Genomic DNA, 21,341 nt, shown 5'->3' on the forward strand with positions numbered 1-21,341 from the left:
CTAGCCTCCCATAAGCCGATATGATGATGCATGAGCATTGCATAAATCCTTTGGACAGATGATGGTAGAGAACAGAGGCCGATCGTATTACAAGCGCCCGTTATGGAGGGTTGTGACTCTACGTGACCACAACTTCTACACCAACTCTACCTTGCAATTGTCTCAATGTCTGTATCCGACCGTACTTATACGATCAATGACATGCCACATACACTTACTGTCCACAGAACGAATCAACTACTGCTAAGCTGCTAAGAATCGGCAGGCTTGTAATGCTAGTACTAGTAAGTAGATTCAAGTTGGGATAAATAGAACCCAGATTCGCGCGAAGACTTCAGGGTCTAGTGTCCATATTGAACGACTACTAAGTTACTAGGTAGGTACGGCGGCGTGCCCACAATATATATGAGTGAGCTGTACATAACTGCTTCGTCATGACGAGAGGCCTGCAGCCTCGCCTTAGAAGTTCCACCCTCCTGCAAGGTCCATAACACGCTGAGGGTCATACCTCTCCCTGATCGACCGAAGGCGACCGAGGTTGTTTCCATACACCTTCTCAGCCGGGTGGCTGTATAGAGCGTAATTGTTGTAGAGAGGAGTGTTAGCAATGTCCTGCCCTTCGCTCATAGCGAGATCAGTGAGTTGTCTCGTGCTTTGCTGCATGACCGTATTGATGAGGCCGTCGTTGTCCGGCGACGTCCATGCGTAGGCAATGAGCATGGGCGTGAAGCTCTGATCGCGTCTCGGGGGCCAGGCAGAGGAGTCCGCGCCGGCATGCGAGTAGATATTCCGGAGGAAAGGTTCCACATCGTAGTGTACGACAAGATCAGATACCTCGGCTGCCAGTGTTTGGTACCAGTACTGTGGATGTCTATGTTAGCCGCAACTTCAAAGGCTGCTTCAATTTGGTAGAGGATACATACAGTCGTTTCGTTCAGAACGGCGTCAAATAAGGAGGACGAGGGGTTCGTGATTGAGACCGTGTCGAAGTATTCGCTTCAACAGCCGATGAATGAGGTTATCTGATCGAGCCTGTAAATATTACTCACCGCATTCCGGCCGTAGCATTGGTGTTAGCACTTTGCACTAGCGATAAATAGGAGCGAGCATCCATAGCGCTAGTAATCTGCGCTGCGTCCGGTACGTTCATGAAGCCATCGAATAGCCCTGCAGGCGGTGAAGGTCCGTCGTAAAAGAGGTCCACTTCGATGGAGGTCTAAGGAAACCGAGCGCATTGTGATGCTTTAGCATCATGCGACTATGAGAGAGACACTCGAGGCGCGGACACTGACCTGATTTTGCGTTGCGGTGAAACCAATCAAAATGTCTGCCTTGGGATCTGTCGCGTTCTGCCAAAACTGCAGTGTTGCATCCTTCACTGCGTCATAGTTCGTGACAGGAAGCATCACCGATCCACCCTATCCAGAGGTTATACGTCGGCCCAGCCCCCCGGAAAGGAGGTGACGCACCCAAACTTGACCGATAGGGAATGTATCCATGGTGAATTGCGTCACGATTCCCTGCTTTTGGTCAGATCACTGTCGCAGCCGGCGACCGGTAACGCTTACGAATTTGTTATGTCCACCCTGGAAAGAGCATCTTAGTGTAATACAATTTCTGTGTTGCAATGCTCCTCACCTTCAATGCCCAGAACAAATCGGAGTTTGAGGTGTTTGTAGCAGTGGTTATAGTCCCATCAGGCAGGACAGCCTCAAATGCTCGAACAGTATCAACCGTCAATCCATGTTCGTTTGACAGGAAAGAGTAGCCTGAGATACGGAATGCAAGTCTCAGCGCTTGTCATGTCGAATCGACACCGACACTACTCACCACCGCCCAGAATGAATCCTCCGGCACCAATTCCTGTAGCACGGGCGCCCAAAATCATGACCCCATGCTCCTCCAGAGCGGCATAAATCTCATCGAAGATGAGTCCCGCGCCGATGGTCGCTGTCTGAGCTGTCGAGTCGATTGTGATGTTGTTAAAACGTGACATGGCAATCTGGACGCCAGTCGCAGATGAGAAGCCGGGGTTCGTGTTATGACCGCCACTTTTGACCTGCAGATTAACATCGTAAGGCTCGATGGTTCACCTAGAGAAACAGTATCACAAACCGCAAACGGCGTTCTCGTCATGCCTACTATTTTGATCTGGCCAAATCATGAGTTGTGTCTCGACGAGTGCCAAGGGGAGCGGCATGCTCACGATGGTAGCAACATCTTCCACAGTGCCGGGCTCGACAGAACATTCACTTGCTTGCGAACTCGAAGACGCAAAGTGGTAGTTATCTAAGTCATAATTTGCGGTATCTGTAGGTTAGAGGACGTTGGTCAGGTCAGAATATGCCACATTTTGATGAACACTCACTGGGATAGTAGACCGCTGACGCAGCAGAGACGGACGCAGCAATTAGCCCACACACATCACGGGGGCCCTCTGGAGTCCCCGGCCAAGAAGCTGCTCCAACAGCAGGGATGAGTATTGAAAGGCACGAAAGAGCGAGTGCCGCAAATGCTTCGAAACGTAACAGTCGGCGGGAGAGCATTATAGTACGGAGAATAGATATACCCGTGAAAGGACAATACGGCAAAGACAAGACACAGGGCTACTCAATAAGTTCTCAGACGTATATATACGCATGAATTCATGCCTCCCTCACTGGTGTCACCAAGCACAGCCGTGCAATCAAGTCGCAGTGATGCGCGCGGCTTGACCGCATACGAGCGTCGAGCAGCCGGACAAGTGTAACGTCGCGTACCTCAAGCTACAACTCTGAGGCTGTGCCCTGAGAGACGGGCCAAATACCAATGCTGTGACGGCGCGCAGTTTCACCCAAATGCGACCCAGCTCATTCCCTATTGCAGTGAGAAGCGTGCAGGGGCGGAGAGTACTGGTCGGGTCTTCGTCTAAATTTCCTCGCGATTCGAGCGATCCGCAGCCGATCGACCTCGGCCACAACGTTCGGTCTATGTCGCGCTCGGCTCGTCCTGGTATACGTAGTCTCGACGGGTGCACCAGTGATAACAACCTAAGCAAGACCGACACACTCCGTCTGAGCGTTCCTTGCGCTCAAGGTCTATCAGTATGGAATTGGCTGCCAGGTGTAACGGGCAAGGGCGGCTCGGGCGGACGTAGTGGCTGCGCCGGCCGCGCGGAATGGGCGGAACGAGCGAGGACGGGCACGAGATATGCTCGTATACTGATGTTAACAGACTTACTTAGATGAAAGGTCCTGCCAAAGCAACGACTACCTCGGGTATGTCCGAACCGGATGCCCCCAGGAGAAGCATCAGACAGGCGTTGTCAATCCACCGCATCGCTGCGTCAATCTCGAATCCCGAAACAGTAGTGATCACTCACTGACTGGTTACATACCCGGAATGTCCGTACAGATTTACAGTAAGTGTTCCAGTGAGCCAACACGAAGTCCAAAGACCGAACGAGAGAGGAGTAATAAATGAATGTTCACAGCCCACTTTCAGAACTTCCAGCCGCCCGCGAGAGCCATGACGTTGTCCGGATCGTACTGCGCCTTGATTGCTTGCAGGCTTGCAACGTTGTCGCCGTACAAGCTGGAGAGCGCGCTGTCGTAGATGGCGTAGTTCGGGTAGAGCGGCGTGTTGGCTATGTCCTGGCCCTCGCTGATAGCTACTTGGGTGAGGTAGCGCGCGCTCTCTTGCATGACGCTGTTGATGAGCGAGTCCGAGGCCTCCAGCGACCAGGCGTAGTAGATGTTGATGGGCATGAAACCCTGAGTGCGAGTGGGAGGCCATGCGGAAGAGGCTCCGTGAGAGTAGACGCTTGGTAGAAACGGCTCGATGTCGTAGCTGACGAAAAGGCCGGGGACTTCAGCTGCCAATGTGGTAGCCCAGTACTGTGATGATTTCAGTCAGACACTTGGCGATATAGGCGCGAGGGAACCAACCTCGGTCTCATTCACAACAGCGTCAAGCAAAGGAAGAGTTATGTCGGTTATGGATACGGTGTCAAAGTACCCGCTTTGCTGGCAATTAGGATATGTCAATCCAGGTTCAGATGACCACTCACCGAAGGCCGAACGTGGCATTGCTAGGTGCCGTCAAAACGAGAGACAGGAAGGAACGAGTGCTGATATCCTGAGTGAGGAAGGGAATCGCCAATAACTCGTCAAATATGCCGTCCGGTGGTGTGGGTGCATCGTAGAACAAATTCAGCTCTATGGCGGTCTATGCGAGAACTTCGTCAGAAAAACAGAAGCCTCAGAAGCACGGCTGACGATGGGCACTCACGATACCGAGTTCCCAGTTGAGGGTTGTGAGGATCGACGCTTTCGGATCAGTCACGTTGGCGTAGAAGTTCGCCGTGGCATTCTTGACGGCGTGACCTCGCCCAAGGTGATGATGGAGCCTCCCTACAGATCGTCAGCGGCGAGTCTGTAAACACAAGACAGCACGTACCCAGACTTGGCCTTGTGGGTGCGTCTCCAAGACAAATTGGGTGACGATGCCCTAGATGGCTTGTCAGTCGCAAAGCTACCGGTGTAGTAGTCTCGACCTACGAAGTTGTTGAATCCTCCCTAGAGCGTACGGTCAACACACGCGAACGTAGCCGCAGAAGACGGAGTGCGCTAACCTTCAAAGCCCAGAACAGATCTGGGTTTGAGTCGGTAACCGTCGTGAACGTGCCGTTCGGCAATACCAACTCAAAGGCTCGGACAGAATCGATGGTCAATCCGTATTGGTTGCTGAGGAAAGAAAATCCTGGTGGCGTTCACATGAGTGCAGTGCCCTGCCTACTTCAATCTTCAAGCTTACCTCCGCCCAAGGTGAATCCGGCCACGCCGACACCAGTTACACGGCCGCCAACGACATTCACGTTGTACGGCTCGAGCGCCGCATAGACATCGTCCCAGATGAGGCCAGCGCCTATCGTCGCGGTACCTGCAGAAGAGTCGTATGTCACATCGTTGAAACGTGCCATAGCAATCTGCACGCCGGTGGTCGACGAGAACTCCGGGTTGGCACTATGGCCTCCGCCTTTCACCTGTCGTCATTCAGACATACTGGTCAGTCTCAGCCAACACAAATGGGCTTACTGCGAAGGGCGTTTGAGTACGCGCTATTACTTGGAGCTGTTCACAGCACCGTCAGCTCTGTGCGACGGGACGTCGGTACCGCAACGGAACTCACGATGGCGCCTACATCCTCCGCTGTGCCAGGCTCCACAGTACACGCCGATACCTGGGAGCTCGACTGCGCCCAATGGTAGTTGTCTTCCGTGTAGTAGAGTTCCACTGTGTACCACAAAGTCAGCGGGTGCGGTCGAGCTGGGAGAGGCGTGTAACTCACACGGATAAAAGACCTCAGACGCCGAGGAAACAGCGGAGGCAATCTCCCCGCACACTTCGAGCGTACTCAGACTTCTGGGTTGCACGGTCACGGCCACAGCAGAAAGGAGCGGGAGAACAAGCATGAAGGCAGTAGTGTGTGCAACATGGTTGCGTCGGCTCGCAAACCGCGAGCCCTGGAGGAAGGGTATGTGTATCTGAAAGACGGTGAGAACGGGCACGCCAGGCAGCATGGCAGCGCGTCCTACGCTATTAATATGGTCCGTTCCATGTTCCAAGGCATTGTCGAGTGTCCTGCATCATCGTGTTCGTTCGCACGGGACGCAGTGACGGATGACAGCGGAATCACAGTTCTGGTGCGCGGACAGGAGGATGAAATAAATCCGCTTAGGGGCCGGCAATATTGTCCCCGCGTCGACGCAAGACTGGAAGGACGGACATGCTGATGACAGCCTGGGCCCAGGCGAAACAACATCGCGAGGGGCGTTCAGGGGAATGTGCAGGGCGCATGCGGTTGACAAAACGTCCCTACATTCTCATACATCAGCTGGCCTCCGGCCTCCGACCTCCTAGTTGTCAAGATTTCGGAGTGCAGGGACTCACCTGTCGGCGGTACCGCGAGTCCAGTGTCTGCAATGCAATGTTTGACGGTCTTCCCAATCTAGCATCGATTCTGCTGCCCGCGAAGCTCGCGGCCTACGTTCTCAGCCAGTATTTGAATGGCCCGAGCGCACGGCGCACGGGAGATCGAATTCCAGGTCCCTGAGGGCAATTAACACGGCGCCATCTTCATTATGTTAGAGCCGTGAGCTTGGCTGTCAGTGCGTCATAGCAAGGGCTGCGTGGCCTCGGCCACGCACTACGATGCGAGTTGTCCCTTGCTGGGTGCAGATCTGCAAGATCATATTCGCGGGCGGCACGTCAAGCCAATCGTCGAGGCAATATTAATCCCGACATATCCACGAAATCCAGCACTGTAAGCACATTCACAGGTGCGCTGAAACTGCCGCGCCCTCAGCGTCGCTAGATTGATCCTAGTAACGACAAAACGCACGAGACATCATATGCCAACGAACATTGATACGAGCGTGGAACGCACGCAATCGGGCGGAGGCTACTCTCCCACAGCTATAGTGGGGTACAACTCACTGGCTTAAGTCGCCGAGTCTCGATTGCAGTATGCTGTGAGAGTCATTGCATAATACCGGAGAGAATACGAGATAGCAATATGCGGGCATGCGTCATGAGTATGCATGTGAAATACATGTAGCGATTTTGAGGTCTCCAACAACGCGGCGGACAAGAGCCAGCAAGCTCAGAACTACATAGCACATTCAGTAAGATTGCAACAGCAGGACAGGGCCAACTCACCCTCAGAGGCTGGAAGAACCACTTGTTCTTTCCGCTCGTGTACCTGTCCTCGAAGAGCTTCTTGATCACCTTCTTCGCATCCTCCCGCTGTGTTGGCTCCTTGAAAGTCTCGGCAGCTACAGTGCCCTTGAGACCCTCGAGCTCGAGTGCGTATCGGGTAGGGAACAAATGCGAGTAGTTAACGACCTACGACGTCCGTGTCCCATCAGGTCGCGAGTTCTGAGCAGTCGTAGAGGGCACATACCTTGATGAAAGGCTTGACCTTGCTCCGCTTCGCCAACTTCTTCTGACCCATGCGCTTCGTCACCTTGAGCGGGTAGCGCTCGACGCCAGCGACGATCGCATGGGGGTATGGCCGCTCCTTCGTGCCCTCATCCAGCTGCTTGATCACAACGACCTTCTTTCCGGCCTGGCGTCCCTGGAGGACAATCGCGACCTAACGAACGAGTTCAACAAACTGCAGTGTCCGCACGACTTGCAATCCTCACTTTTCCGGGCTTGTATACTGTCAAAAGTCCATCAGCATGCCTCCCAGTACGACCTACGCAAAAACATACCACGAGGCATCTTGAGGGGATTACGACCGACAGCGACGAGCTTGATTCCTTACCTGCCCTTCGGCGTGACTGGCTAGCCCGCCGGTGGCCTTCAGCCACTCGGCTATTGCCGCGAGATACTATACAGTAGCATACGGTTCGACTCGGCCCGGATCGTCTCAGCGACTGCCAGACGCATCCTTCCCCACATCCTGTGCTGCAACTACTTCAACGTTACACTCAACTCTCGGACATATATGTCTTAAACATTCTTGAACACCTTGAGATCAGTGAGGAATAAGTCGCAATTGGGGGGTGAACCGCCGCTTTTCCATCACGTGCATCGTTCTTGCGTGTAAGTAACTTAGTCTCAGTAGAACACAACGCGTACTACTATTAGTACTTACCTGGTGCGTAACTTCACTACTGCTCGGCGTGTCGAAAATCTCACTTTACCTAACTGGAGCATGCGGCTAGACCCCATAAGTATACCACCCTATATCGTATTAGGACACGAGAAGACAACATCTAATTATACGTTGAACATGATTTGACTGGCTTCCTGGCATACCCCATATATCAAGGCATGGCAATTGCGAGTCGGGAGGCTGCACACAATCGTGACAATAGATTGAGAGCCGCAAGTGAGTACATTCTGAATACATCGGTCATGTCTAAAGGCGGTACTATTTGCGGCAGGCGAGACACGTCACAGCAATCAACTGAATCTCGACACAACAACTCCGAGGGTCTACCGTCACTTCGCGAAGGCGTTGCCCCAGTTGGGATGACCCTTGGTTTTGACCGTTCACTTGCTCGTCTCGTCCAGCACGTCAATGCACGAGTGCCCTATGTGCATATTAATTCTCATTGTCCGCCGGTAAGTTACAATGCACTGACCGACAGATGCAAAAGCCTAGGCCTGACTCAGTGACTGCACAAATTCATCGCTCACCTCATGCGTCTTCCTGGAGCAGCGGTTTTTGCATGACATGACGCGTAATGCCATGGTCGCAGTCTTGTACGTTGTCCCCCTACCTATGAGTGGTGGCTCTTCTGACCGGGGCCCGTGGCTCTGTTAGTTTGCAGCACATCGAGTACTACCGCGACATCTCATTCCTCACCACAGACAGAGTCAAGGTCTTCGATCCCGCCTTCCTGTCCCGGATTCACGTCGCTCTCCGGTTCCACGAACTGAGCAAAGAAGCGAAGCTCAAGATCTGGCAGGCTTTCCTCCAGAAGGTCCATGTTCGCAACCTCACCTCCGACGAGCTAGACAATCTCGTCGGTCGAGAGGTTAATGGACGTCAGAATGCTACCAGGACCGCGATCTCGCTGGCGACAAGTCGTAGGGAGCAACTTGGATATATCCACCTTGCAGAGACCCTTGATGCGATGGAAGAGTTCGCGAGCGACTTCGCAGTCTTGTTGTAAGACTCAATGACGTTGTGATTGGTTGACCACCTGATATTAGGATAAGAGAGGGCGACGAGATCTCGCATTGCTTCGGGCATGACCTGACCCGCTTCCTGGCACCTCTTGTACCAAGGACTGGTACGGCATCGGAGTCCAATACACCCACAGGGAGGTCGCATGTACTCGTCGCAACGACCGCGGCGTGATGAAGGGCTCTATGTGAGTACCAAATCTCATCATATCAAAGACCTCGAGGCGGTCCTATTACCACTGTATGTGGTAGGCGACACATGTCAATTAACTGATTCTCGACGTGACTCAACTCCGAGTTGACTCCGAGCGTCACTTCGCGGCCTACAAGGCACTACTTACCGTGGCACGGTCCCACTTGGGATGATGAGTATGTATGTTCAGAGTCTCGATCTGTTCACTTGCTTGCCTCATCCAGCACAGTATAGGGCACGAATGGTTCATGACCATACTTATTGGTTGCCCTTGCAACTAGCTGCAGCGGCCGACGGATGCAAGGACTTCAGTTGACTGCACGGATCTGTCAGTCGCTTCCATCATGTCAGAGTGCGAATGGACATGCACTTTGGCTGCGTTAATCTGTGCACTTGTCACAGCCTGTGATACACTGCGGCTCCGAGACCTGCAGTGCGTCCTATATAGGACCCGACAATGAAGATGACGATGAACTCTATCTTCATCTACCTTCCTTCCCGCGGTGCAGCCCATACTCACCTAACATGTCTCAGCCTAGTCTCCAGGTGAAGCGTGTCGACCATGTCTACAACATGATGACACGTATGTGGACGTACGAGGATACCAAAGTCCTCGTTGAGCCACAAATCCTGCGCGGCGGCAAGATGTCAGACGGCTCGGACGCCTGGCAGTCGTACTGCTTCGTGGTCGTACGCAAGATCCCTCCGGGGAATTCCTCTCCGGGTACAGAACCTACGGTGTCGCTCACGATCAAGAGCCCGTACTTGGTGGCTGCGTGCAAGAATGTCATCGGGGATGTTCCCACGATGTCCTGGACGGTTGACCCTCTGGAGGTATCTCCCGTCCCGCTGGCACCCTCAACGACTGCCTGACAAATTATGCCAGCTTTCCACAGATCTGTTGATCGCGTTCTTCTCGCGATTTGTCGCGTACCGAGACGAACTTGAAAGCAAGGCCGACCGCTCGAGCGAGGAGGGAAACATCCTTGATGACCTCCAACTTCTCATAGGATACTTGCGTGAGGACCACCAGAATACTATTTCCCAAATCGATAACCTCCTCGAACACGGAGAGATCACGTATGATCTGCTCTATGCCATCCTCATTCCCGGTACGCGGCTCGCCAGCACGGATTCCTCGACAGGGGAGCCTTGCGCCCTCAAACTCAATAGCTGCGCGAGGGGGCCTATGTTCCATGTACTTTCTTGCACGGGAGTCGACGTCCTGGACATGCCGCAGCCACAGGTCCTGTTCGGCGACAATGTTGCTGGTACGCCTTCGCAGACAGCGCAAGCTGCAAAGCCCCCGCGGTTCGGTAAGGTTCAGCGCCCGCTGAACTTAGCACGCTTTGAGGGAGTCATCAAAATCAACATGCTACCTGTCTACCCCATGAAATACCACAGTGACGAAGCAGGATTGAAGGAGGTGCTCCTCGCTCGGGCTCACAGATGGATGACTTTGAATGGCGTGCACCATGTGCACTACCAGGGGACAGCTGTGAGCGCGGCAAACTCGCCCATGGGCAAGACGTACATAAAATACGAGGTGCACCGTTTGCTTCTCAATTTGGATTACAGTATTGACCGAAATATCGACAAGATTGATTCCAGGATCATGATCGACAGAGGTCGGTATTCGAAGTCATGCTGTATCAGACATTGCTAGACGTCGAAACATTCACTTACCAGGGACATTCAAGCATCACAACGCAAACTATCAGATACCTCAAGCCCAACCACTCAATGATACAGCTCAACAGGGCTTTTACCCTCCACCCGTGGCACAGACTGATACTCTGCATGTCATGAACGCTCCCGAAAAGCATCGAGTCGAACTGTCAGACGACGATCTCATCCTGGCCTCGCCTGTATTATACGGCTTCAGTTTGTCCGACAAGTTGTGGCGTACGTTACTGACATCCGTGTTGTCCGCTGCATACTGACCAGATTCATATACCAGTCGAGTTCAATGTCGAGAAGGTCCGCCCAATCGTGTGGTCCGACGAGCCCTTCACGAACCTCGTGCTCCCGGGTAACCGGAGAGACCTCCTGCGATCCCTCGTAGAGGCGCATAACTCCAACCTCGACTTCGACGACTTCGTCCACGGGAAGGGACAAGGTCTCGTCATCAACCTGTTTGGCCCCCTGGAGTAGGCAAGACTCTGTCTGCGGAGGCGACTAGCGAGCACCTCAAGCGGCCGCTGTACATGATCGGGGGTGGGGAGCTCGGGGCTGACGCAAACACCGTTGATACCACCCTGAAGCGCGTCTTCAGTATAGCTGCCAGCTGGAGTGCTATTGTCCTCATTGACGAGGTGACTTCCCTCGTTGTTCGGCTGTCGGTGCGAGCCATACTGAACCGCGCGCATAGGCCGATGTATTCCTGGAGCAGCGCTCATTGCATGATCTGACGCGCAATGCTATGGTCGCAGTCTTGTGCGCTATCTCTTCACCTGTGCATGGCAATCCTTCTGACCCGCTCTGTTAGTTTGCGGCACGTCGAGTACTACCGCGGCATTCTATTCCTCACCACGAACAGGGTCAAGGCCTTTGATCCAGCCTTCCTGTCCCGGATTCATGTCGCTCTCCGCTTCCAGGAACTGAGCAAGGAAGCGAAGCTCCAAATTTGGCATGCTTTCCTTCAGAAGGTCAAGGTGGACGACCTCACGGCGGACGAGCTAGACAATCTCGTCAGTCGGGAGGTCAACGGGCGCCAGATCAAGAATGCTACCAGGACCGCGATATCGCTGGCGAGAAGTCGTGGGGAACAGCTGGGATATAAGCACCTTGCTGAGACCCTTGATGCGATGGAAGAGTTCGCGTCATCGTAGGGCGCGTTGGCGGCAGCAGTAAGCCAGATTGTAATTCATATAGCATTAGGTTCTCTTGTGTGTACAGTGGACTGACAGATGGGACATGATTCAACCTGATACTTTTCCGAATACTGGTTCATGTTGAGTAGTGGGACCAAGAGCGAAATGCGAATTTGACGACGAATTTGATTCCTATGTAAACACACATCCTGTTGCGAGCGTCAACAGAGCCTACCTCAGCTTGAGCCTGCCACCTCCGCGACCGCCTCCGCATCTCTGACGACGGATCGCTACGTTTCGCGCTCTGGATCACACACGTAGACTCCCAGTACTGCCGGTGACCCAACCGTGGTGATAGTTAAACTGACATCCGCACCGCATACTTGTGGTCAAGCGTACCGAGCTCGTTGCGCCTACTAGTGATTGAGACCACGCATCCGGACATTGTTAGTAGTTCGCACCGCGCCGAACTGGAAGCATACATACCCAGCTGGTTCTCTATCTGAGTGGTGGGAGCACGAGGTGAGTACATGTTTCATGAGGCCCGCAACGTCGTGCCGTCAGTGCCAGCCCAATGCTAGCCAAGGCAGTATGTATGTACACATGCACATTGCATACACCCAATATTGTTTCCGATAAGCCATCGAGAATCACCGCTCAACGTCCGTTCAGGAGTACATGAAGGCACCCTTCGCCATCGTCCTCGCACTCTTCCTCTGGATCCTGAAGCCTAGTCACATCTTCCGCTGCATCTTCGGACCGCATCACCACGGCAGGATGCGCATAGCAACGTACAACCTGCGGTACGACTCTCAGCCAGACAGGATATCTGTTCGCGAGTCTATTGAAGCCCTGCCGAATCCGCTGGAACGACCGCGCTTTCTTGGACGGTCGGGAGAGGTGCCTTGGAGTACGAGGAGATTGAAGGTAGCACAACAGCTGTTGCAGGAGGAGCCCAACTTGATTGGTGCGCTTAATTACCCTTATTTCTGTAATGTTCACTCACTCACACGTTTGTAAGCCTTCCAGGAATCCCTAGTCAGGCAAGTTTACGACCTGGCAGAGTTACTTGGGGATGACTGGGCCTGGGTCAGTGCTGCAAACATCGTCACGGGGAATTCAGAGTGACCAGAATCCTCCCTTGCATAGGTCGGCGTAGGACGCGACGACGGCAAGCAAGCCGGCGAATTCTGTCCTATCTTCTACAAGAAGTACTCCCGGCCCGTACCCCGTCTTGTACCGCTGAGCTCACTATAGCCCGAGCATGCAGGTCGGATCTGACATTGGTCCATCATGAATCCTTCTGGCTCTCGTAAGTCATCTTTAACATTGAGCGAGAGCATCGAATTCAACGTGAACCGCCCGAGTTCACAGGGACAAGCCATTCGAGCCATCGAGGTATCCCGACGCAGGCTCCTTCCGCGTGTGCGAGGTCGCCCGCTTCAAGACATCCACGAAGACCTTTACGATCCTTAACTCACACCTGGACGACCGCTCCGACGCCCAGCGCCGCCTCGCCGCTTCGATGCTCCTCGCGCGCGCCCGCTACGAAGCGCACACCACCTCCGGCCCCGTCTTCATCACCGGCGACTTCAACAGCGCGTCGCACGGGTACGACTCGGGCGCATACCAGATCGTCACGGGCGTGGTCCCGCCTGTGCCCATCAACGAGACGTTCGCGGAGAAGTACAAGGTCCCCACGCGCGGAGACGAGAAGGACGCGTTCGTGGGGGTGGACTTGAAGGCGGAGACGCCGCGCATGCGCGTGTCGGGCGACTTCGCAACGTTCACGGGCTTCAACCGCCCCGGGGACCCGAGCGTGTACACGAGGATCGACTTCGTGTTCGGCGGGAGCAACGGCGGATGGTGAGTGCAAAACATGCGTTAGACGACAGAACGCGACTGACACGCGTATCAGGACCGCGGACGCGTACAAAGTGGGGACGTCGTTGACGGACGATGGTGTCCTTGCTAGCGATCATCGACCTGTATACGCAGATGTGACGATTTGAAGCCTCAATGTACGATATCATTCATGACAGTCCGAGGCAATGTGCTTTCTGATAAGCAGACTGGGACGCTTCAACGGCGGATCCTGTGGTGTATCGCGGGTTGGCTGGAGAAAAGTATGCTATGCAATGTTGGTACACGTGTGAAGGACAATGATATGACGAGACAACAGACAACATGCGGCTTGGCGGAACAATGTTAGAACAATGCAAACAGAAATGAGACAGCTTGATACATTATATGCGTGGTCGAGGCGAAGTTCATGGCTTCATAAAGGCGTCCGTAAGTCTGAGAGCAGTTGTGGGATTGCAAGTGGTGACAGAGCCGACGAGATACTCCCTCTTCTTGCTCTTGGGGTCGCCGAGCGCGGGGGCGACGGCGGGAGGGGCACGCCCGCTGCAACGCCCGGTGTCGGGCCTCTTCCAGGCGGGGCGGGGTAGAACATACCAGGCGGAAGCGGTGCCTCCTCGTACGCCGGTCCAGAACGAGGCTTGGGTGTGGCAGGCTTTGCCGTTCCCGCTGATCTGCGGGAACTACTGGTTGTCCTCGATCGGGTGGAGTCGGTCCTTGACGATGTGCTCGGATCTGCGTCCGAATACATGGGTGCGTATGGGGTGTTCGACCTGCTTGGAAAACCTGGCTGAGGTATGGATGATGTGAAGGCCACGAAGCCAGGCGGTAGCTGCCCCTCTTGCATCACAGGCACGTCCCCTGGAGCAGCAAAGTCGGCCCCGGGCAAGGACGGCAGACCTCGTTTATCCTTACTCTCCATCAGTGCTGGGTCAATGTAGTTGTGCACGACTTCCAGGCTTGGTAGGTCGGTGTGGGAAGTCTCAGGACTCAGCATGTGAGGTTGTGAAATGGTACCCGCGGAAGTTGCTGGTGACACGTCGTTCGTAGACTGCGATGTCCAGCTGATGAATATTACGTTCGAACGCTGAGCGAAGGGCTTACCGGAGACTCCACTTGGATGTCTGGTACACCACTGCTGGTGGATGTCCGGTTCCTCCACTTCTTCTTGAACAGCCTGTCCAAGGCGCTCGGTTTGCCTCCGGAGGTATCCACTCGCCCTGGAGTTTCAGGCCGTGCCGGTGTCTTCGATCGAGCCGGTGTTCGTGAACGAGCCGGAATCTGAGAGCGTGCAAGGTCAGGTACTTCGGTGAACGGCTCTTCCTTCGGACGGGGTCCTCTCGGGGACTGTATTGGACGCTTACGACACAAAACAGTCACATTAGAATCACTCGTGATACTGGTGCGCAATGGAACGTACGTCCTCTCGTGTCTGCCTCGATGGAGTCTTCGAGCGCCCGCTCGGCGAACCAATCATTTCCCTCAACCCAGCCAAGACGTCTGAGCGAGATCGACCGTGGCTCATCGACCTTTCCCGTTCCCCGCGCGAGCTGACAATTTCATATTGAGAGATCGCGGTAGAGGCCTTCGAAAGAGGTGAGAAGGCTGACCCGTGAGGTTGTGACGGGCCCGCGCCGGCTATGTATGCATAGTCCCGCGAGCGAACGGGCTGCTCGTAGACCGCCGTGCTCGATGCGGGCACGCGCATGGTGGTGTCAATCAAGGAGGGAGAGGAAGCACGAGGCGACAAGGGTTTCGTCAGCTCATGGGGTGGCGGCAGTCCTATCACGTTGTCACTGCTCATGTACGGAATCCAGTTGTCCGGAGGTATTTCGACGGGTGGGTGCGAAGGCGAAGGCACAGCGTTGTGAACAGAAATAGGGTGGACGGTATCGTCATGACGGGATTGCGAGCGACCTGCGCTAGGATCCGGTACGGGTATTGGGTTAGGTGTCGTAGCAGGTGGTGGTACATTGGGATGGATGGGAGAAGGCGCCGCTATGCGTGGGCTCCTCACTCTGATGGGGCTGGTAGGTTCCCTGGGCGGGCTGCGCATGCTCGACCTGGTCTCCGCCGAGCTACAGGGGTAGAATGACATCGGGTCAACCGAGAAGCACCAAACAGGTATGACCTACCGAGAAGGCGGTCGCCATGACTGGGGCGGAGGTGAACGTGTGATGGGGATGATCTCTTCCGGCTGACTCCCGCTTCCCGTGGCGTTTTCCTCCTGCTCCTCTTCGTCGGACATGTCGTCGACGACCGCCGGGCGTTGTATATATCTCCTAGGCTCGTTCCGAGACGCAATGCCGGCTGCTCGGGCCTCGTAGTAGGTCATCTCCCTCCCCTTGCTGAGGCCCTCTTGGAAGCCCTGGCGGTGTCCCTCTTCCCTGGCTCTGGAAATCACCTTCTCTTCCCTCAGTCTCCTCGCAACCGTCCTCGCCCGCGCCGCCTCAGCCTCCGCATCCAGCTTGTCCTGCTCCAGCCTGTCCACGATCTCCTGCGCGCGCAGGATCTCCCTCTGCGCCTCTTCCAGGCGCAGCTTCCACAGCCTCGTCTCCTCGTTCGCGCGCGCGGTATCCGCCTGCGCCTGCGCGGCCTGCTCACGCGTCTGCCGGAGGCGCTGTAGCGTGTCAATGGCGCGCTGCTCCGCGTCGTCCGCACGCCGCGTCTCGTGCTCCAGCCGCTCATTCGCGAGCATGAGCATCGACCGGTAATGGTTCGCGTCGCGTTCCGAACGCGTCATCAGCCGCGCGAGCAGCTTTGCCTTCCCGCCCGTGCCCCCCCAGGAGTGCTCTCGGTCGTAGGCATAGTCTCGGTCGCGTGGGGCGTGAGGTGGCGCAGGTGACGATCGTGAGCTTCGCGAGCCTATCCTCGACGGCGCCGAGGGAAGCGTATCGCTGGATGATGAAGACGGCTCAACGGCATCCATAGCGGTCGACGGCACAGGGGGGAAGGGGTACTCAGTGCTGGAGGCATGGTCAGCGCCAGGCAGTGTGAGGTAGATATTTGGTTAATAGACGCACCGGCCTTCGTCCTCGATTAAAGGGAACATGGCAGGCGCGGTCTGCTCATAAACGGTCAGTTGACATACGCGAAGTGAATAATGAGAAGGTGCATTGGGTACGGTACACACGCGCTGCCGTCATGGCCACGTCGTATACGTAGGGAGCGCTCTGGAGGTAGACCTCGCTGCCCGTAGATATTGCCCCGGCCGCTTCCGCAGTCCCGCGATCATGCACCAACGACGTGCTGCAAAGGCGTGTTCCGATGTAGCGCTATTGAGCCTTATCCATGCGAGGACAACACGTGTTGATAGATCGCCGGCGATTGTAAACGCACAAAGGGCTAAGATGAGGGCTCTATATTGCAATGCCGTGAGGAGGACTGGAGGAAGGGTGGATGAGCACGTCGAGGCCCCCAGAAGAAGTGCGAAGTGGGGACCCGTGGTGCTGCACCCTCCGCGTTCGCGACTGAGTCTCGAGACGTTCAGGTCTCCGCCTAATGGCCGATGTGGTTATATTGATTGGCGTCATACCGCCGATCTGTGACACCCTCGGAATAGCATAACGTCTCGGCATGAGCGAATCGGAGGGTGAAGAGTTGGTTAAACTTTGCGCATGAGAGCATCTGACCCCGATGTGCTCATGAGAATGCGATCGAGTCCATGGGAGCGGTCCAAAAAAGTGCATGGCTTGTGCATGGCAAGAAGTAGCACTTACCAGCATAGCGATAGCGTTCAGATAAAGTCATTAACACGGCTAGGCCTCTTTTGCAGGGCGGAGGTGCGGAGGAGTGAGCCTCGAGGCAGCAGGGAGCAGCAACCTTGTACTCACAGAGACACCCAGGTACCAGTTATGCTCAGAGAACTCTGCAGGCTTTGAACACGTTGGTTTAGGGGGGTGAAATGATTGGAAGCGAGAGCAGTAGTTGCAATAGACAAGCCCACTGCGTTTCGCCTTGACGCAACACTTCTGGCACAGCCCGGGAAAAGCGGGACTTGCATTCACCAGAAGCAAAAGTAGGCCTTCAAGAGATATACGCACGTTCTTATCCAGAGGTACAAGCAGGACCTGTTGTTTCCGGAGACTCCACAAGCCAGCAGCGGACCTTTGTGTCGGCGTCACCTTGACTTCCACTCGCCCGTCCGCCGCGCGTTCAGCTACGATGACCGGTGTTGAAGGCTCCTCAAGCCGAGATGCTAGAGTGCATCGGTCGCAAAGATGATGAACCACATTACACGAAATGCTGAGAATGAACTAGCGCTGTCGCGGTCGTCTACAAAAAGCTACAACACCACGCAACGGCGTCTCGTACTGTATCGGGCCGGGATCTCGCGCTCGGCCGGACCCATGCATAGTTGTTCAACAACGACTGCACCAGTTTGGATGGCAGCCACTGCATCGCATTCGTCTCAATTGTAGCCACCGACTGGTGTTCTTTACATTTCATGAGATATAGCCGTGAACTCGTTCTCGAACTCAACCATCGTATCGAGAGTCTCCGCAAGATGCTTGTATCCCAGCTTCTCTCCACGGCTCTTAGCCAGCGAGGTAGCCGTTCTGGTAGCATTCTTGATTTGACGTCCGTTTACTTCTCGGCCGACGAGATTGTCTATCTCGTCGGAGGGGAGGTCATCGACCTTGACCTTCTGAAGGAAAGCCTGCCAGATCTTGAGCTTCGCTTCTTTGCTCAGTTCCTGGAACCGGAGAGCGACGTGTATACGGGACAGGAAGGCGGGGTCGAAGGCCTTAACTCTGTTCGTGGTGAGGAATAGGATTCCGCGGTAGTACTCGACGTGCCGCAAACTAACACAAGGACGAATCAGAAAAGCGCCTCTGAAGGGTGAGAGGTGACATACAACACTGCGACCATGGCGTTGCGCATCAGGTCATGCATAGAGCGCTGTTCTAGGAACACGTCGGCCTGCATTCGAGATGTTAGGTTGGCCAGCACGTCGAGTCAATAAAATCACCTCATCTATGAGGACGATGGCCCTCCAGCGTGCAGCGATGCTGAAAACACGCTTCAGCGTAGTATCAACGGTGTTCGCGTCGGCCCCAAGGTCACCACCACCGATCATGTACAGCGGTCGCTTGAGATGTTCACTAGTCGCCTCCGCAGACAGGGTCTTTCCGACTCCGGGAGGGCCGAAGAGGTTGATGACGAGACCTTGTCCCTTCCCCTGGACGAAGTCGTCGAAATCGAGATTAGAGTTGTGTGCCTCCACGAGGGATCGCAAGAGGTCTCTCCGATTGCCTGGGAGTACGAGGTTCGTGAACGGCTCGTCGGACCATGCGATAGGGCGGACCTTCTCGACATTGAACTCGACTAGTAGATGAAATAGGTCAGTACCCAGTGGGAAATGCGGATGTCAGTGAAACGTACGCCACATCTTGTCGGACAGACTGAAGCCGTACAACACAGGTGATGCCAGGATGAGCTCGTCGTCTGGCAATCCAACTGATTGACTCTCCGTTTTAACACGCAGAGTTTCGGCCTTGACGGCTGGCTCCCCACGACGACGTCGGTTAGGTCGAGAGCGTTGCCTGGGTTGCGATGCCTGCACAGCAGCAGGCTGAGACATCGCATAGTTTGCGTTGTTCTGCTTGAATGCGCCTGCGAAGTCTCAGTAAAGTTGCAGCAGAAATTGCAACAACATTACCTCTGTCGATGATGGTCCTTGAATCGGTCTTGTTTGTACGGAAGTAAGTAACCGCGATTCCCTTCAACGTGACACGACTCACCTGGTATTTGATGTACACTCTTCCACATTGGGTTTCGACCCCGATGACGGCAGTCCCTTGGTAGTGCATATGATGTACACCGCTCAGCTTCATCCACTTGCGTGCCCGAGCGAGGAGAGCCTCTTTCAGACGCGCTTCGTTGCTATGATAGGACATCGGGTATGCGGAAAGCGTGTTGATCTTGACGACCCCTCGGAAATGTGGGATCTGAATGCTGCGGAGGACCCTACCGAACTTCGTCGTAGCCCCAGCTGGCGCCGAAACATTGTCTGTGTTGTTGTCCTGCGGATCGTCAATAACATCGAGGCCCTCGCCGTTCAGCGTGTACGACGTCGTGCCTTTTGCGAAGCTCTTGAGCTGCAGGACGCAAGGTTCGCCTGTCGAAGGATCCGTGGTGACCAGCAGTGTCCCAGGGATCAGGATGGCGTAGAGCAGGTCCGACGAGATCTCTTCATGTGCGAGGAGGTTAGAGATTTGGGAGATGGTGGCCTGAAAATCTGTCCGCAAGTAGTCCAAGAGGACTTCGAGGCTCCGGAGGACGTTGTCCTCGTCACTCAAACGGTCTGTGCTCTTCTTCAGATCTGATTGGTATTCCACGAAGCGCGGGTAAGCGGAGACCAACAGGTCTATAGAGAGCTGCCCGAGCTCGTTAGAACAGTTCGATCGAGTCCGTGAAATGAGGGGCTACCTCAAGAGGATCAACTGTCCAAGAGAGCCCGGGAATGTCGCCGATGACATCTTGGCATGCCGTTCGCAGGTATGGGCTCTTAATCGTTAGTGCAACCGTCGGCTCCACGCCTGGTGGGGAGTCCTCCGGAGGAATGTTGCGCACAACCACGAAGCAAAACGACTGCCAGACGTCGGAGCCGTCCGATGTCTTGCCGCCGGTCAAGACCTGCGAGGCAGACTTGACCTTGGTATCTTTGTACGTCCATGCGCGCGTTTGCATATTGAAGACATGGTCTACTCGCTTCACTCGCAGACTGGGCGAAGACACAAACAATGCCGGTGAGACTTGTGGTACGGGGGTACTTCTAGTAAGAGACGCACCTAGAGCTGGCGTCTGCACACAGCTTGGCATCCTCACCGCGTCCCCTCTTGTCCTGGAACAACCTCCATCGCCGTTCTTTCCTTTCTGTCCCCTCTTTTTCGATGCTCCCGTTCATCGCCATTGTTGTCGATAGCTTGTGTTCCCAGTTCGTTCTCGCCCCGACTTGGCGACTGCTGGGGGGACCAGGTATTATGGGAGGCTGAACCTCCTACACGTCTTCAGGAATAGTCCCTATATACCGCATCGCGACCACCGGAACCGCTTTGACTCAACTGCCACATCCATGGAGATACATATCACTGGAACGTACAGCCACTTGCTCGCTCTTCGCAATCGTGAACCTAATACGGCGTGAGATACCATGACAGGCACCGAGGCCTTCAAGTGACTCGGAGATCCAGAAATGATACTGACAATGAGGCAGCTGTCCATGCCAGCGTTGGCATTCGAGGGAAAGGCATATCGCGCAGCTCACGGTACCGGTGTATCAGGCAGGGGTGCTCTTCCAACTAGGAAGGTGTTCTGCCGCAATCCAGTGAGATGATACGCTTCCCTGCCAAATACAGGTAGTGCTTACCGCCTTCATCTCGTCGGTACAAGTGACCTTCATGCGGGTCCTCCTGATCATGCTCAGCCAGTGACACACGCCTTATCACATATGTGCTGCAGCTGAGCACTCATCGGGGCTAGGCGTGCTGCGTAACCAGTGTGATCCGGCCGCAGCGCTTGGCGGCGGAACGACTCAGAGCGGTACACGACAATGATGAGTAGAACACATGGGGTAACGATATGGCACTCACGGCTCGCTTGTGCGACGATTGTGGTCCTGTGATGAATTCTGGTGTCTCGTTGAGAGTACTTGCCACGTTCTGGTGCGTAGAATCAGTTAAATATCGTGGCGCTGCAAGTTCCGGCTGATACATGGTAGGCAATGGGCTGAAGAGGCCCAGATCAGGGCACCAAAGGAAGCAGAGGCTATACCGACGTAAAGACACGCAG

The 21,341-nt window shown here is 54.8% G+C and overlaps 8 protein-coding genes across 8 annotated transcripts; 3 read left to right on the top strand and 5 right to left on the bottom strand.

Moving 5' to 3' along the window:
* Positions 1 to 66: 66 nt before the first annotated feature.
* Positions 67 to 2,592, bottom strand: B0H18DRAFT_1102704 (FAD dependent oxidoreductase). Its single transcript, XM_048032561.1, has 11 exons — positions 2,369 to 2,592; positions 2,207 to 2,310; positions 2,116 to 2,151; positions 1,831 to 2,059; positions 1,639 to 1,769; positions 1,569 to 1,586; positions 1,470 to 1,520; positions 1,293 to 1,418; positions 1,050 to 1,216; positions 924 to 996; positions 67 to 861 (listed from the first exon to the last, which is right to left on the bottom strand). The coding sequence occupies exons 1-11, from the start codon at positions 2,544 to 2,546 to the stop codon at positions 460 to 462; spliced, it is 1,515 nt and encodes a 504-aa protein (XP_047896810.1). The 5' UTR covers positions 2,547 to 2,592; the 3' UTR covers positions 67 to 459.
* A 578-nt stretch (positions 2,593 to 3,170) lies between these two features.
* Positions 3,171 to 5,452, bottom strand: B0H18DRAFT_1140695 (FAD-binding domain-containing protein; the record flags this gene model as incomplete). Its single annotated transcript, XM_048035640.1, has 11 exons — positions 3,171 to 3,875; positions 3,927 to 3,999; positions 4,049 to 4,206; positions 4,270 to 4,391; positions 4,434 to 4,488; positions 4,539 to 4,556; positions 4,613 to 4,740; positions 4,795 to 5,023; positions 5,076 to 5,111; positions 5,170 to 5,273; positions 5,329 to 5,452. The coding sequence occupies 11 exons, from the start codon at positions 5,450 to 5,452 to the stop codon at positions 3,480 to 3,482; spliced, it is 1,443 nt and encodes a 480-aa protein (XP_047896811.1). The 3' UTR covers positions 3,171 to 3,479.
* Positions 5,453 to 6,312: 860 nt separating this feature from the next.
* Positions 6,313 to 7,392, bottom strand: B0H18DRAFT_990086 (60S ribosomal protein L27). Its single transcript, XM_048044988.1, has 5 exons — positions 7,256 to 7,392; positions 7,187 to 7,203; positions 6,943 to 7,134; positions 6,699 to 6,884; positions 6,313 to 6,648 (listed from the first exon to the last, which is right to left on the bottom strand). The coding sequence occupies exons 1-5, from the start codon at positions 7,263 to 7,265 to the stop codon at positions 6,643 to 6,645; spliced, it is 411 nt and encodes a 136-aa protein (XP_047896812.1). The 5' UTR covers positions 7,266 to 7,392; the 3' UTR covers positions 6,313 to 6,642.
* Positions 7,393 to 8,241: 849 nt separating this feature from the next.
* Positions 8,242 to 8,668, top strand: B0H18DRAFT_1208888 (uncharacterized protein; the record flags this gene model as incomplete). The annotated part of the gene is made up of 2 exons (XM_048036291.1): positions 8,242 to 8,255; positions 8,317 to 8,668. 2 exons carry the CDS (start codon positions 8,242 to 8,244, stop codon positions 8,666 to 8,668), a joined length of 366 nt encoding a protein of 121 aa, XP_047896813.1.
* A 549-nt stretch (positions 8,669 to 9,217) lies between these two features.
* On the top strand, positions 9,218 to 11,882 carry B0H18DRAFT_1208889 (uncharacterized protein). Its single transcript, XM_048036292.1, has 7 exons — positions 9,218 to 9,708; positions 9,761 to 10,502; positions 10,564 to 10,779; positions 10,835 to 11,024; positions 11,057 to 11,189; positions 11,246 to 11,310; positions 11,363 to 11,882. The coding sequence occupies exons 1-7, from the start codon at positions 9,400 to 9,402 to the stop codon at positions 11,703 to 11,705; spliced, it is 1,998 nt and encodes a 665-aa protein (XP_047896814.1). The 5' UTR covers positions 9,218 to 9,399; the 3' UTR covers positions 11,706 to 11,882.
* A 582-nt stretch (positions 11,883 to 12,464) lies between these two features.
* Positions 12,465 to 13,699, top strand: B0H18DRAFT_872160 (Endonuclease/exonuclease/phosphatase; the record flags this gene model as incomplete). The annotated part of the gene is made up of 6 exons (XM_048040203.1): positions 12,465 to 12,654; positions 12,709 to 12,776; positions 12,837 to 12,898; positions 12,958 to 12,999; positions 13,062 to 13,553; positions 13,606 to 13,699. 6 exons carry the CDS (start codon positions 12,465 to 12,467, stop codon positions 13,697 to 13,699), a joined length of 948 nt encoding a protein of 315 aa, XP_047896815.1.
* Positions 13,700 to 13,965: 266 nt separating this feature from the next.
* Positions 13,966 to 16,599, bottom strand: B0H18DRAFT_1116363 (uncharacterized protein; the record flags this gene model as incomplete). Its single annotated transcript, XM_048033421.1, has 5 exons — positions 13,966 to 14,598; positions 14,652 to 14,894; positions 14,968 to 15,625; positions 15,683 to 16,513; positions 16,571 to 16,599. The coding sequence occupies 5 exons, from the start codon at positions 16,597 to 16,599 to the stop codon at positions 13,966 to 13,968; spliced, it is 2,394 nt and encodes a 797-aa protein (XP_047896816.1).
* Positions 16,600 to 17,857: 1,258 nt separating this feature from the next.
* On the bottom strand, positions 17,858 to 20,865 carry B0H18DRAFT_990108 (P-loop containing nucleoside triphosphate hydrolase protein). The gene is made up of 10 exons (XM_048044989.1): positions 20,757 to 20,865; positions 20,653 to 20,683; positions 20,342 to 20,573; positions 19,980 to 20,274; positions 19,292 to 19,927; positions 19,210 to 19,237; positions 18,933 to 19,163; positions 18,520 to 18,875; positions 18,406 to 18,470; positions 17,858 to 18,352 (listed from the first exon to the last, which is right to left on the bottom strand). The coding sequence occupies exons 3-10, from the start codon at positions 20,461 to 20,463 to the stop codon at positions 17,986 to 17,988; spliced, it is 2,100 nt and encodes a 699-aa protein (XP_047896817.1). The 5' UTR covers positions 20,464 to 20,573; positions 20,653 to 20,683; positions 20,757 to 20,865; the 3' UTR covers positions 17,858 to 17,985.
* Between the last annotated feature and the right edge of the window lie 476 nt (positions 20,866 to 21,341).

Source organism: Fomitopsis serialis, assembly GCF_022376445.1.
Source record: "Fomitopsis serialis strain Sig1Antser10 chromosome Unknown B0H18scaffold_13, whole genome shotgun sequence".
Lineage (NCBI taxonomy): Eukaryota > Fungi > Basidiomycota > Agaricomycetes > Polyporales > Fomitopsidaceae > Fomitopsis > Fomitopsis serialis.